A 13,934-nucleotide genomic window follows, 5' to 3' on the forward strand; every position below is an offset into this window, starting at 1 on the left:
TACTCTGTATTCTTTTATGTAGTTACAGGTGAGTCAGGGTCAGATTTCTGACCACTGTTATGGTAAATGTGTTTTACTTGTGCCGTAATCACGATGGCTGACTTACAGAGTTGATTTTCTTCATCAAACTAAATGGTTGTTTGTTGTTTCCTATGTCCAAAAATAGGATTTCATACCTTATATGGCAAATGAATACAATTTCCAGTATGAACTTGTTCAGTACAAATGGCCTCGGTGGCTTCATCAGCAGACTGAGAAGCAGCGCATCATCTGGGGTTACAAGATCCTCTTCTTGGATGTGCTCTTCCCATTGGTTGTTGACAAATTCCTATTTGTAGATGCTGATCAGGTAAGCTCTTTTTTTTTAAAATATTTTATTTTTTTGACAGATCACAAGTAGGCAGAGGGAGATGGGGAAGCAGGCTTCCTGCTGAGCAGAGACCTGATGTGGGCCTCAATCCCAGGGGCTCGATGCCAGGACCCTGGGATCATGACCTGAGCTGAAGGCAGTGGCTTTTTAACCCACTGAGCAACCCAGGCACCCCAAGTAAGCTCTTACAAGCCAGATTTAAACAGTTCATATTGGGGCACCTGGATGCCTCAGTACCTTTGGCTCACGTCATGATCCCGGGATCCTGGGTTCAAGCCCTACATCAGCCTCGCTGCTTAGCGGGAGACCTGGTTCTCCTTATCCCACTCCCCCTGCTTGTGTTCCCTCTCACTGTCTCTCTGTCAGATAAATAAATAAAATCTTAAAAAAATAAATAGTTCGTATTAAAGGCATTAGACTTCCTTCTTTTTAAGTGATTTTATTTTTCTAGTTACAGAAAAATACATGCTTATGTTATATTATTAGAATATATGGAATATGCACACATATGAATATGAATATGCACACGTGAATCATGGAACACTACATCAAAAACTCATGATGTACTACATGGTGACTAATACAACGTAATAAAAAATAGAATATATGGAAAGTTATACCAAGATTTGATCACTTTTTAAAATTTGCATTTGATGTATTTCTTTTTCATCTTTTTTCTATGCCTCTTTTACACAATTGCATTTACATCATTTATGCAGTACATAATTACACACTTAATTCATTTAACATACAAACTAGAAACTAAAAGATTGAGGTTTAACAGTGCTTGCCATTATCTCCAGTTATTTGCCCCAAAGCTAGGACTTCTTGACATGGTTAAGAGGGAGGAAGCTCTAGTAGATAGATGCCTGGCTTTGATAATTTGGAACTCTTCAGATAGTCTTCCTCCTGTCAAGATTTGACCTAAAAGGAACACACTGTGGTTTTAGACCATACAAACTCAAAAAGTGTGAATATAGTTCTCCTTTAACCTTCCGCCATCCCCTGAGCTGGCTGAAACCTGAGGTAATCATCTGAATGGAAGTGATATGTCATATGTGCAGAAGTCATGCGGCCACAGGCTTCATCCACCTCTTTGGAATTACCTGCCTCATAGGACTACTGTATCACACTGACTTGACCTAAAGCATGCTTTCTGGATTCTAATATAAGCACACTCACTCTTTGTTGAGTACTTGTGTGTCAGGCGTCTTTTCACAGTTGTCCGTATGCTGATTCATGTAATCCTGTGAAGTATCCATTTTACACATGAGGAAACTCAGTCACAGAGAGGCTAAGTAGTGTAAATTTGTTTTATTTCTATCTTTTTGAATACTAGAATACTACGTGCCAAGCTCTAGGCAAAGTGTCTTACATGTTAGTGAAAGCAGTCAGCTAATCAGTTTAAGAATCTGGGCTCAGACTGGGTCTACAGCTGGAGACTGTGCCATTAACCTCAGAGCTGCCCTCTGCAGTGTCTCAGTGAGGCACTCCGGATTTTAAAGAAACTGCTCTCAGCAGTTTAACGGATGACTTGTGGGTTGTCTGGGTGGCTCAGTTGGTTAAGTGTCTGACTTTTGATTTTGGCTTAGGTCATGGTCTCAAGGTCGTGAGATGGAGCCCTGCGTCAGGCTCTGCACTGGGCATGAAGCCTATTTAAGATTCTCTCTCTTCCTCTAATCTGTGCCTCCCTCCCACACTTCCTTCCTGCTCACTCTCCCTCTAAAACAAACAAAGCAATACAAATGACTTGTGATTTTCTTTTCTTCAGATTGTACGAACGGATCTGAAAGAGTTAAGGGATTTCAATTTGGATGGTGCTCCTTATGGTTATACTCCTTTCTGTGATAGCCGAAAAGAAATGGATGGCTACAGGTTCTGGAAATCGGGGTACTGGGCCAGTCATTTGGCTGGGCGGAAGTATCATATCAGGTATTGAAAAAGGAGTACTCTTAATGCTATTTGATTTTCTTTTCTTAAAAAATTTATTTTGCATATTTGAAATTGTGAATAGGTAATAAATTAATATGGTTCAAAAATAAAAATTACAAAAGATATGCCCAGATTATTACAAAAAATAATCTTCCCAGTCTTTTCTGTCCTCTACCCAGTTCTCGCTTCTACAACAGATAACCTCCTCTATTAATTTATGTCCTTCCAGAGTTTCTTGATTTCTTACATTAACAACCAAATTTCTTTTTATATGCAAAATATGCCATCATATTTACAATTTTGTGCTTGCTTTATTTAACTTCTCTAGTAGATCTTAATCAGTGTGTTGAGAGAGAGACCTTCCTTTTTACATCTACATATTATTCCAGTATTTGTGTTATTTATGGTATTTTGTTGTGACATACTGCATTGCAGTGAATAATTAAACACATCATTTAGTATATTTCAAATATATCTGTAGGACAAATTTCTAGAAGTAGAATTCCTAAGATAGACTGTGTAACATTACATTATCTGCTCTGGACCACGTGTGGTTTGGAAGATCTGGAAGGTAGCAGCATTTACAGAGATAAATGTTGGGGTTTGGTGATTTCTTTATCATTAGTTAGTGTTCTTGGTCCAGAAGATCTGTAACACTGGGTTTTTTTTCCCTGTGACATGTAAGACATCATCAGGATATCTTTGACAGATGGTTAGCTTTTATTACCTGATCTGCTGACATTTGGTAGAAGTATTCTTTTGTTAGAGATTTAAGGGAGCTGAATAAGGAAGGCAGTTGAATAAGGAAGAGTGACAAAGTGAGCTTGGTGGGAGAATACGGGTTTTGCATGAGCCATCTTTGAAGGAACACATACTGACCCTGAGCTCCACTGTAATGCCACTTACTTTTTCAAAGAGAGGGCAGGATGCTTATCTGGTGACCATTATTCAGCGAGGTTACTTTTTCTGCTATAGTCCATGGTTATAACAAGTAATTCTTTTCTATCCAGTGCACTGTATGTCGTAGATCTGAAGAAATTTAGGAAAATAGCTGCTGGTGACAGACTCAGGGGACAGTACCAAGGTCTGAGTCAGGATCCTAACAGCCTTTCAAATCTTGATCAAGTAAGTGGCTATTTTTTTGGTTAACACTTTCAGTGATGGGTATGCAATATTGTGTCAGGAATTGGATTATTACTTTCCTCTCACTTCTTTCCTCCATTGGGACAGTATTTTGTTTCTCCATGAAAGGGAATTGTGCAGTGTTTGTGTGCGTGTGTGACGTTTTTATCTATCCTCAAGAGGAGACATAGTAGTGAAAAATGATGTTAGTTTGGAAGGGAGATGGAGGGAGGATGCTGCCTCCTCAAACCATTACCATATCTTTTCATTTTGCACCCAAGATAGCTTGATAAATTTGTTTCTCTGCCTGCTAGGAGCGATTTGTTTCTCTTTAGGAAATAATTAGCAAAGATTCACAGTAGATGATTTCCCAATCCCCCCCCCCTTTTTTAAAAAGATTTTTATTTATTTACTTGTCAGAGTGAGAGCGTGAGTGCACAGGCAGTGGGGGCGGCAGGCAGAGGGAAGGAGAAGCATACTCTCCACTGAGGAAGGAGCCTGATAGAGGACTCAGTCCTAGGACTTTGGGATCATGACCTGAGCTGAAGGCAGATGCTTAACCAACTGAGTGACCCAGGTGTCCCTCCCTTTTTTTCTGTCAGAAGCCATGGTGTTTTTTAAGAAGTTTAAATCAGTTTATTAATGCTAAATATTTTTCAGAGGTGAGATTATAGTTTTCTTTAGATTAGATACCTAGTTTTACATATTTTGTTTTGCTTAAGTATGCCTTAAAATTTTTTTTATAAGATTTTATTTACTTATTTGACAGTGAGAGAATACAAGCAGGGGGAGTAGCAGGCAGGAGAGGGAGAAGCAGACTCCCCACAGAGCTGGTGAAGCCTGATGTGGGATTTGATCCCAGGACCCTGGGACCATGACCTGAGCTGAAGGCAGTCACTTAAGCAATTGAGCCACCCAGGTGCTCCTGCCTTAAACGTTTTAAAACTGTTATTGTGATATATAGCACTCATAAAGGAAAGCATACAAAACAAAAATATACCAATATATACATATTCATATGCATCAATGAATTACCATAAAGCAAATGCCCGTACACCACCATCCAGTTCCAAGAAATAGAACATTACTAGTATCCCAGCAGCCATCTGTCTTCTCTAACAGAAGTATCCTGTATTCTAACTTTGGTGGTAATCACCTCAGTGCTTTTCTTTATAGAATTACTATTATAACATGTATTCTTAAATACTGTAGTTTAGTTTTGCCTGTTTTTTTTTTTTTTTCTCCCTACCTCAATTGTATCTTAAAAGCTGTACTCTTGTGTCTAATTTCTTTTGCTCAACATTATGTTTGTGCAGTCCATCCATTTTGTTGTGTGTAGTGAAACTTTTATATTTGGGTTGTTTTCCATGGATAATGGTGCTGTGATCATTCATGCAACTGTCTTGATGCACATGTACACATATTTCAGTTGTGTGTACAACTACATGTGGAATTACCAAGTCATCAGATTTATTTATCTTTATTAGATTTTCAAACAGTTTTCCAAAGTAGTCCTAATTTATACTCCCACCAGCCATGTAAGAATTCCTGTTGCTCTCTGTTTTGACCAGTACTTATTGTCAGTCCGTTAATTTGGTATATGTGAACTACCCATCCTATGTGGCTTTCATTTAGAGAGTTACTATATTTACATTTTATTTTATATTTTTAAAATATTTTATTTATTTTTCAGAGAGAGAGCACAAGCAGAGGGAACAGCAGGCAGAGGGAGAAGCAGGCTCCCCACTGAGCAGAGAGCCCGATGAGGGATCAGTCCTATGACCCTGAGATCATGACCTGAGCTTAAGGCAGACATTTAACTGACTGAGCCACCCAGGCGTCCCTACATTTTATATAATTATTAATGAAGTAGGATTTTCAACTGCCATTTTAATTCCCTTGTTTTCCCTACTATATATTTTTGAGTTATTTTCTCAGTGTTTGTCCTGATGATTATCATTAAAACACTTTAACTTATTATAGTTTGGTTTGGGTTTACTAAGAACTTAATTTCAGAAGCATACAAAAACTTTGTTCCTATATAGCTGTGTTCTCCTTCTTCCCATACTTTTACTATAATACAGTTTGTATGATACATTGTATATGCACTGTATAATACATTATATACCCAGCAACACAGATTTATAATTACTGCTGTTTGTAATTGTTTTCAAACCAGGGGGAAAAGGAGTTCTAAATAAGAAATACACTGATATTATCTTATATATTTACCTACATACCTTTACTGGTGCTTTTTATTTCTTCATGTAGATTTGAATTCTGTCTAATGTCCTTTTCATTTCAGCCATTGGACTCCCTTTAGTATTTCTAATAGGATGGCTCTGGAGCTACAGACTCTTGGGAAATGTGTAATTTTCTCCTTTGGTGGGTTTTGTTGGGTAGTTTTGCTGGATATAAAATTCTTGCTTGACATTTTTTTTTCCTTCTCACATTTTTCTTTGATTATATTGTCCCATAGACTATTAGCCTCCATGTTTTGTGATGAGAAATTAGCTGTTAATCTTGAGAATCCCTTATCTGACAAGTCACTATTTCTAGTCTTTTCTTTTGATACTTTGGTTATGATATAGCTAGGTTGGGTCTCTTTTGAATTAATCCTACTTGGAGTTCATTGAACTTCTTGAATGTGTAGATTTATGTTTTTCACCAAATTTGGGAAGTTTTATTTCTTTAAGTATTATTCCTGCCACTTTTTCTCTCCTCTTGGGACTCCCGTTGTATGTGTTCATATATTTGATGGTTTCCCAGAGTTCTCTGAGCTCTTTTTAATTTTCTTCATTCTTCTTTCTGCTCCTGGAAAATCTTAAGACTGGGAAATCTCTGTTGATTTATCTTCAGTTGACTGATTATCTTTTCTGCTGCTCAAATCTGTGGTTAAACCCATCTAGTGAATTTTCATTTAAATTATTGTGTTTTTCAACAGTAGATTTTGTTTGGTTCTTTTGTATAGTTTGTATCTCTTTATTCTCTAATTTTTGAAACATCATTCTCATCATTTCCTTTAGTTCTGTTAGACTTGGTTTCCTTTGTTCCTATTTGAACATATTTAAGATACCTGCTATTAAGTCCTTATGTTGTAAATCCAATGTCTAGGCCTCCAAAAGTATAGTTTCTATTGATTACTTTTTACCCTTCTATATGGATTTTGTATATTTGGTATTTTGTATGTCTCTTCATTTTTGTTGAAAATTGAAAATTTCAAGTAATATAGTGTGGCAATTCTGGATATCAGACTTTCTCCCTTCCCCAGGGTTTATTGTTGCTGCTTATTGCAGTAGTAGTTGTTTGTTAGTTTTTGAACTTCTTCTTTTTTTTTTAATTAAATTTAATTTTTTTTCAGTGTTCCAAAATTCATCATTTATGCACTACACACAGTACTCCATGCAATACGTGACCTCCTCAATACCCACCACCAGGTTCGCCCAACTCCCCACCTCCCTCCCCTCCAAAACCTTCAGAGTTTGTTTGTTTTTCAGAGTCCACAGTCTTTCATGGTTGATTTCCCCCTCCAATTTCCCCCAATTCACTTCCCTCTCCAGCTCCCAATGTCCTCCATGTTATTCCTTATGCTCCACAGGTAAGTGAAACCATATGATAATTGACTCTCTCTGCTTGGCATATTTCACTCAGCATAATCTCCTCCAATCCCATCCATGTTGATATAAAAGTTGGGTATTCATCTTTTCTGATGGAGGCATAATACTCCATTGTATATATGGACCCTATCAACTTTACCCATTCATCTGTTGAAGGGCATCTTGACTCTTTCCACAGTTTGGTGACTGTGGCCATTTCTGTATGAACATTGGGGTACAGATGTCTCTACTTTTCACTACATCTCTATCTTTGGAGTAAATACCCAGTAGTGCAATTGCAGAGTCATAGGGTAGCTCTATTTTTAATTTCTTAAGGAATCTTCACACTGTTTTCCAAAGTAGCTGCACCAACTTGCATTCCCACCAACAGTGTACGAGGGTTGCCCTTTCTCCACATCCTCTCCAACACTTGTTGTTTACTATCTTGTTAATTTTGGTCATTCTAACTGGTGTAAGGTGGTATCTCAATGTGGTTTTGATTTGAATCTCCTTGATGGCTAATGATGGTGAACATTTTTTCATGTGTCTGTTAGCCATTTGTATGTCTTCTTTGGAGAAGTGTCTGTTCATGTCTTCTGCCCATGTTTTTGAACTTCTTAAATCCGTTCTGTGAAGTCTACATTTTTGGTCTGCCTGATTAGCTTAGTGGTCAGCAAAAAGTGTACAGAAATTTTCTTAAGTATTCAGAACCACTAAGACTTCCATTCTTTGCCCACGGCCTCTAGGTGCACGTTGGAACCATTTTCAACAGTCAGCCAGGCAGTTTACAACTCTATCTTCTTTGTTGCATAGAGCCTCAGATCAACTGGAGATGAGAGCTTATGGCTTTGTTAGGTCTTTCTTCCTTATGCACACACCACTAAGCATGCTCAGAGCCTTATACATGTGCATGGCCTTCTCTTTTCCCAGGAATATATCTTTTCTTTTCAAAGCTTCCTATAGATAGCTCATTCTTTTGTTTCTCCTCTTAAGAATTTTGCTTACTGGGACTCCTGGGTGGCTCAGTAATTTAAGCATCTGCCTTCACCTCAGATCATGATCCCAAGGTCCTGGGATCAAGTCCCCCATCAGGCTCCTTCCTCAGTGGGGAGTGTGCTTCTCCCTCCGTCTGCCTGCCACACCCCCTGCTTGGGCTTTCATGCTCTTTTGCTCTCTTTCCTTCTGACAAGTAAATAAATAAAATTGTTGAAAAAAAAAGAATTTTGTTTAATATATTCTTTGCTTCACTTCATATAGCCTCAGAAAGCTTAACACAATCCTTAGGTGCTTCAAAGTAGAAGCTTTTTATCACTGGGTTAAGTTCAAGTGAGACTGAATAGAAACGGGCCTATATAGTACAGTCTTCAAATAATGGCTCTGCTTTGGGAATGAAGCTTGAAAGATCTTCAGCCTTGTTCTCCTTCTGCCAGTAAGGAAATGCAGGCTTTTATTTTTTGAGGCTGATGGGTACCAGGGAGAATAGGAATAGAGTAAGTTCAGATGCCTCAAAATTCACTGTTATCAACATCCAAGCATTTTTTTTGTTGACTTTTAGTTGCTCCTTAGGTTGCTGCAAACCTTTGGTTAATTTTCAGAGTTCTGAAAAAAGTTGATTCTGTTTTTGTCATGTTTTTGGCTCCTTTTTTTGGAGAGGTGAATTTTCAGAGCTCCTTACTCTACCATTTTTGCTGATGTTGTTCCTCATTGTGGTTTTATTTTGAATTTCCATTATTAATATAATGAAGTTGAGTGCCATTTAGTGTGTTCATGGCCATTTAGTATTCTCTTTTGTGATATGCTTATTTATTTAAGTGTTTGGGTTGTTTGAGATTTTTAGTTGATTTACGTGCATTCTTTATACTGATAGTGTATCCTTTGTTATATATGTTGCAAAATTTCCCACTTCAACTCTCTTAATGGTATCTTTTGTAGTCAGGCTGGTCAGTATTTTCTGTTATGATTAATGGTTTTTTTTTTTTTTGATTAATGCTTTTTGACCCCTATTAAAGCCACAAAGATACTTTTTTTATATGTGCTTTATTGTTTTTTCTTTCATATGCAAATCTGTATTCCATTAGGAATTTGTTTTTGAGATAGAGTTCCACTTTCATTTTTTATGTACATATACAGTTATATAAGTTCTTTTTTTAATGAAATGTGCTGCTCTACAATACTGTCTTTATCAGATATGAAGTATTCATGTATGCATGGATCCATTTCTGGATCTTCTAGTTTTTGATTGGTCTATTTGTCTATCTTCACATCCATACTACAAATATCTCGGTTAGTATAGTGCTATAATAAGTCGTGATACCCAGTAAATTAAATCCTCTCACCTCATTCTTCAAGAATGTCTTAGAGTATTCTTTGTCCTTTATTTTTTCATATACATCTTATTTTTTTTTTTTTTTGGATTTTATTTATTTATTTGTCAGAGAGAGAGAGAGTGAGTACAGGCAGAGGCAGAGGGAGAAGCAGGCTCCCTGCCAAGCAAGGAGCCCGATTTGGGACTCGATCCCCGGACGCTGGGATCATGACCTGAGCCGAAGGCAGCCGCTTAACCAACTGAGCCACCCAGGCGTCCCTCTCATATACATTTTAGAATGAGCTTGTTAAGTTCAGGAGGAAAAAAAACAACAACACTTGCTAGGGTTTTATATTTGGGTTGTGTTTAATTTCTCTCAGTAATGTAGATTGTTTTCCTCATAGATATCTTGTACATCTTCATTAAGAGTTATTTTTAAAAGCTTTTGTTTCTGTTTATTGCTGATATCTAGAATTGCAGTTGATTTTTGTTCATTGTCATATTCAGGTACCCTGCTAATCTGTATATACTTTTGCTTTTCTAGATATTTAAGCATATATCTACAGATAATGGCAGTTTTACTTTTTCTTTTCCAGTCTTACATTAAAAAAATTTTTGGGGAGTGCCTGGATGGCTCAGTTAGTTAAGCATCCACCTTTGACTCAGGTCATGATCCCAGGGTCTTGGGATTGAGCCCTGTGTTGGGCTCCCTGCTCACAGGAAGTCTGCTTCTCCCTCTCCCTCTGCTCTTCTACCTGCTTGTGCTCGCTCTTGTTCTCTCTCTCTCTCAAATAAATAAATAAATAATATTAAAAAAATTTTTTTTCTTGCTTTTACTATTTACTGGAACTTCCATAATGTTGAATAGAAATATTAATAGTGGACATTCTTGACTCAAAAATGCTGAAAGTATTCATCACTTAAGTATGATGTTTGTTGTAGCTGTTTTGTAGATATCTCTTATTCACATTAAGGAAGTTCCTTTTAGTCCTTATTTGCTACTTAAAAGATCTCTTGCATTAAATTTTGTAAATTTTTAAAATCTGCTAAAATAATATGATTTTTCTCTTTTATAACTGTAAATATGGTAAATTTTATACCTAAGTATAATTTCTGAATTCTGTAATCCAACTGATCAAGATTTATTATTTTTTTTAGATAGTCCTGGAATTTTGGGGCAAATATTTGTTTAAGAATTTTGCATTTATTTTGTTATGTGATACTGGCTTATAATATCTCTGTCACATTTTGGTATTGAGACTTAATTAAATGAGGTTTTGTTTTTTTTTTTTCATTTACCGATAGTTGGTTTTTATAAGATTGGCTTTATTTCTTTCTTAAATGTTTGGTGGAATCACTAGTGAAGCCTGTAATTTCTTTGTGCTTAAATTATGATTTCAGTTTCTTTAATAGTTATGAGTCTGTTGACATTTTTTATTACTTCTTATATACATGCTTTTGTTAAGCTGTCTCTAAATTTCTTAACATAGCATCATGAAGTTGCTTGTACTATCCTCTGATTTTTAAAAACTGCATATAACTTACATATAGTGCCATGCTCAGATTGTAAGTGCACTGTATAATCAGTTTTAGAAAATGTGTATCAAAAAAAAAAAAGAAAATGTGTCTTAAGAACCAGAATGCTTTCATTAGTTCAGTTGTCTGTTTAAAGGCCCATAGCATCTATACTGGTATCTTCTCTCTCTCTCTTTCTCTCTTAAAAATTCCCAAGCTTTGCACAGTGGCAGTATTATAGCCAATGAGGTTTATCTGAGGCTCGATTATTGCTAATTGAAAACTCTCTTAAAAATTCCTGACATCGCTTATTGTGCCTTTTTTTTCCTTTATCACCTCATCAAGAATTAAAGAAGCATCTTTTAGTGTTTTTCATCCTATCAATATGTTTCTTTTCTATTTCACTAATTTGTTCTTTATTTCTCACTTTCCTTAATTTGTTGGTTTTTTTCCTAATTTCTTGAGGTAGGTGTTTAGTTCATAATTCTTAGTCTTTTCTCGTATATGCATTTGAAAATGATCAGATTCTGTCTCAGCAAAACTTTGGCTGCATTCCCTACATTTTATATGTAGTATTTTCCTTGTCATTTAGTACAGCATATTTCTAGTTTTCCAAGTGATTTCTTCTTTGATTCATGAGTTATGTAGGAACTATTCCAAATACATGAGAATTTTCTAGATATATGGTTATTAATTTCTAGCTCAGATGCTTTATGATTTGAGGCGTTCTTCTGTATGATTTCAGGCATATGAAGTTTGTTGACCCAAATGTGATTGGTTTTGGTAAACATTTCATTTGGTTTTGTATCCTGTAGATGTTAGATATAGGCCATTAGGTCAAATTATGGTTTTCGGGTTTGTTTGTTTGTTTTATGTTTGTTTTTCTATTAGTTACTGAGAGAAAATTCTGTTTGAAAGATTTTTCTATGTTGTGATACCTTCCTCATCTCTGGTTTTGTCAGATTTTGCTTTATGTATTTTTAGACTATATCATTAGGTATCTGAAAAACTTACAAATCATATATATCATACAAATGAACCTTTAATTTTGGGGGGTCCTGGGGTCTTAAAATGTGCTTCACCTAATATTAGTGCATCTATTCCAGTCTTCGTTTTAGTTACTGTTATGTGGTGTATTGTTCTTATGCTTCTGTGTTCAGTTTTTCTCTATCCTTATGTTTTAGTTCCATTTGTTATAAATAGCTTATATCTGTTGGTTTTTATGCTTGGTAGAACAATCATTTAATTTGAACATTTAGTCCATTTATAATTAATATATTCACTGGTAAGATTGGCTTTTCTAGTATTTCTGCTTATTCCTTGTGTTCTCTTTCTTTTTTCTCCTTAGTACGTTTCTTTCAGAGTAGCTTAAACTATATATATATATTTTTTCTTTTTTTAAAGATTTTTGAATTTTTAGGTGATCTCTACACCCAACATAGGGCTCAAACTCAACAACCCTAGGATCAAGAGTTGCATGCTCCACCAACTGAGCCAGCCGGGTGCCCCTTAAACTATATACTTTTGCTTTTTACAGTTTTTTAAATGATTATTTTAGAGATTATAATATGCATTTCTGAATTGCAAAGGCTAATATTAATTGGTATATTTTATCCACCTACCAGAGAGTGCAAAAACATTAGCACAATGCTTCTCAAATTTTAGCATATATACCAGATTCACTTGGAGAATTTGTTGAACCATTAATTCTTGGGTCCCATCCCCACAGACCAATTCAGTAGGTATATGGTCTGGTACAAGAACCTGCATTCCTACCAAGCTCCTTGCTGTAGTCTGCATACCAGGTTTGAATAATACTGGCCTTAGAACTCACTGACTCCATTTATCCTCATCCAGCCTGAATGGCTATTGCCTTGTATTTTAGATATCTCTGTATTTTGAACCCCAGAAGCATTCTCCTACAATACAAGCATTATCTATTTATAAGATTTAGATTGACTTACTTGGTGACTTTGCATTCTTCCTGCATTTCTGGATTTCCATATAGGATCATTTTCCATCTGCCTAAAGAATATCATTTAGTTTTCCTTAGTATAAGTTTACTAGTAACAGTTTTTTTTTTTTTTCAGTTTTTCTTGTCTGTGTTTTTATTTTACCTACATAATTAAGTATAATTCATGTAACATAAAATTTGCCATTTTAACCTTTAACCATTTTTAAGTACACAGTTCAGTGGTATTAAGTGCATTCAAAGTGTTGTCCAGCTGTCCATCTCCAGAACTTTTTCATCATCCCAAACTGAAACTCTGTACCCATTAAACAATTATTCTCCCTTCTTTCCTCTTCCCAGCCCCTGGCAACCTCTATTCTATTTTCTATCTGTATAAATTGGCCTATTCTAGATACTTTCAGAATCAGACAATAATTTTCCTTTTTGCACCCGGCTTATTTCACTTTGTATAATGTTTTCAAGTTTCATCCATGTCATAGCATCTATTAGAATTTCCTTCCTGTTAAGATGGAAGAATATTCCATTGTGTGTGTGTATATATATGTACATGTATGTACACACAACATATTTTGTGTATGCATTCATCTGTTGATGGACATTTAGCTTATTTCCAACTTTTGACTATCGTGAATAATGCCTCTGTGAACATTGGTATACAAGTATCTGTTTAAGTCCCTGCTTCATTTCTTTTGTGCATATACTGAGAGGTAGAATTTCTGGATCATATTGGTTATTTGTGTCTTAAGACAGTGGGACATTTTATTGTGTCAAAAGGGTTGCTGAGGAAAAAAAGCTTCAAAGCATACAGTTGGCTCAAAAACATGAGAGCTTCATCCACTTGGGATCAAGCCCCAGTTGACAAGGTGGATTCAGAGCTTCTTTTATGCAAAACTATGAAGTATAAAAACCATACTCTATGCTTAGTTAACTTTCAAGAGGCAGTAGCATTTTTTTCTTAAAATTACCCTTATGGAGGGGAAGTCTAGGTGCAGGTTATTTGTGAGTTTTAAGCTAAAATTTTTCAAGTGCTTGTCATAGGTAGATGTTTTGAGTCTTCTAAACTTTGTGGTTTTAAAAAACATCACAAATAAATATTTTATCTTCTCTAGGGTTTTTAATAGA

General features: G+C 35.8%; 1 protein-coding gene and 1 pseudogene across 2 annotated transcripts in view; both read left to right on the top strand.

Moving 5' to 3' along the window:
* Positions 1 to 13,934, top strand: part of UGGT1 (UDP-glucose glycoprotein glucosyltransferase 1) — a 117,764-nt gene that overhangs the window by 96,731 nt on the left and 7,099 nt on the right. For both annotated transcript variants that reach the window (XM_046018854.1, XM_046018856.1), the window contains 3 exons: positions 167 to 349; positions 2,142 to 2,302; positions 3,313 to 3,427. In XM_046018854.1, coding sequence (XP_045874810.1) covers positions 167 to 349; positions 2,142 to 2,302; positions 3,313 to 3,427 — 459 coding nt within the window. The remainder of the gene's footprint in view (positions 1 to 166; positions 350 to 2,141; positions 2,303 to 3,312; positions 3,428 to 13,934) is intronic.
* Positions 11,056 to 11,209, top strand: LOC123951216 (annotated as a pseudogene).

The sequence above is a fragment of the Meles meles genome, chromosome 9, assembly GCF_922984935.1.
Source record: "Meles meles chromosome 9, mMelMel3.1 paternal haplotype, whole genome shotgun sequence".
In the NCBI taxonomy this organism is placed as follows: domain Eukaryota; kingdom Metazoa; phylum Chordata; class Mammalia; order Carnivora; family Mustelidae; genus Meles; species Meles meles.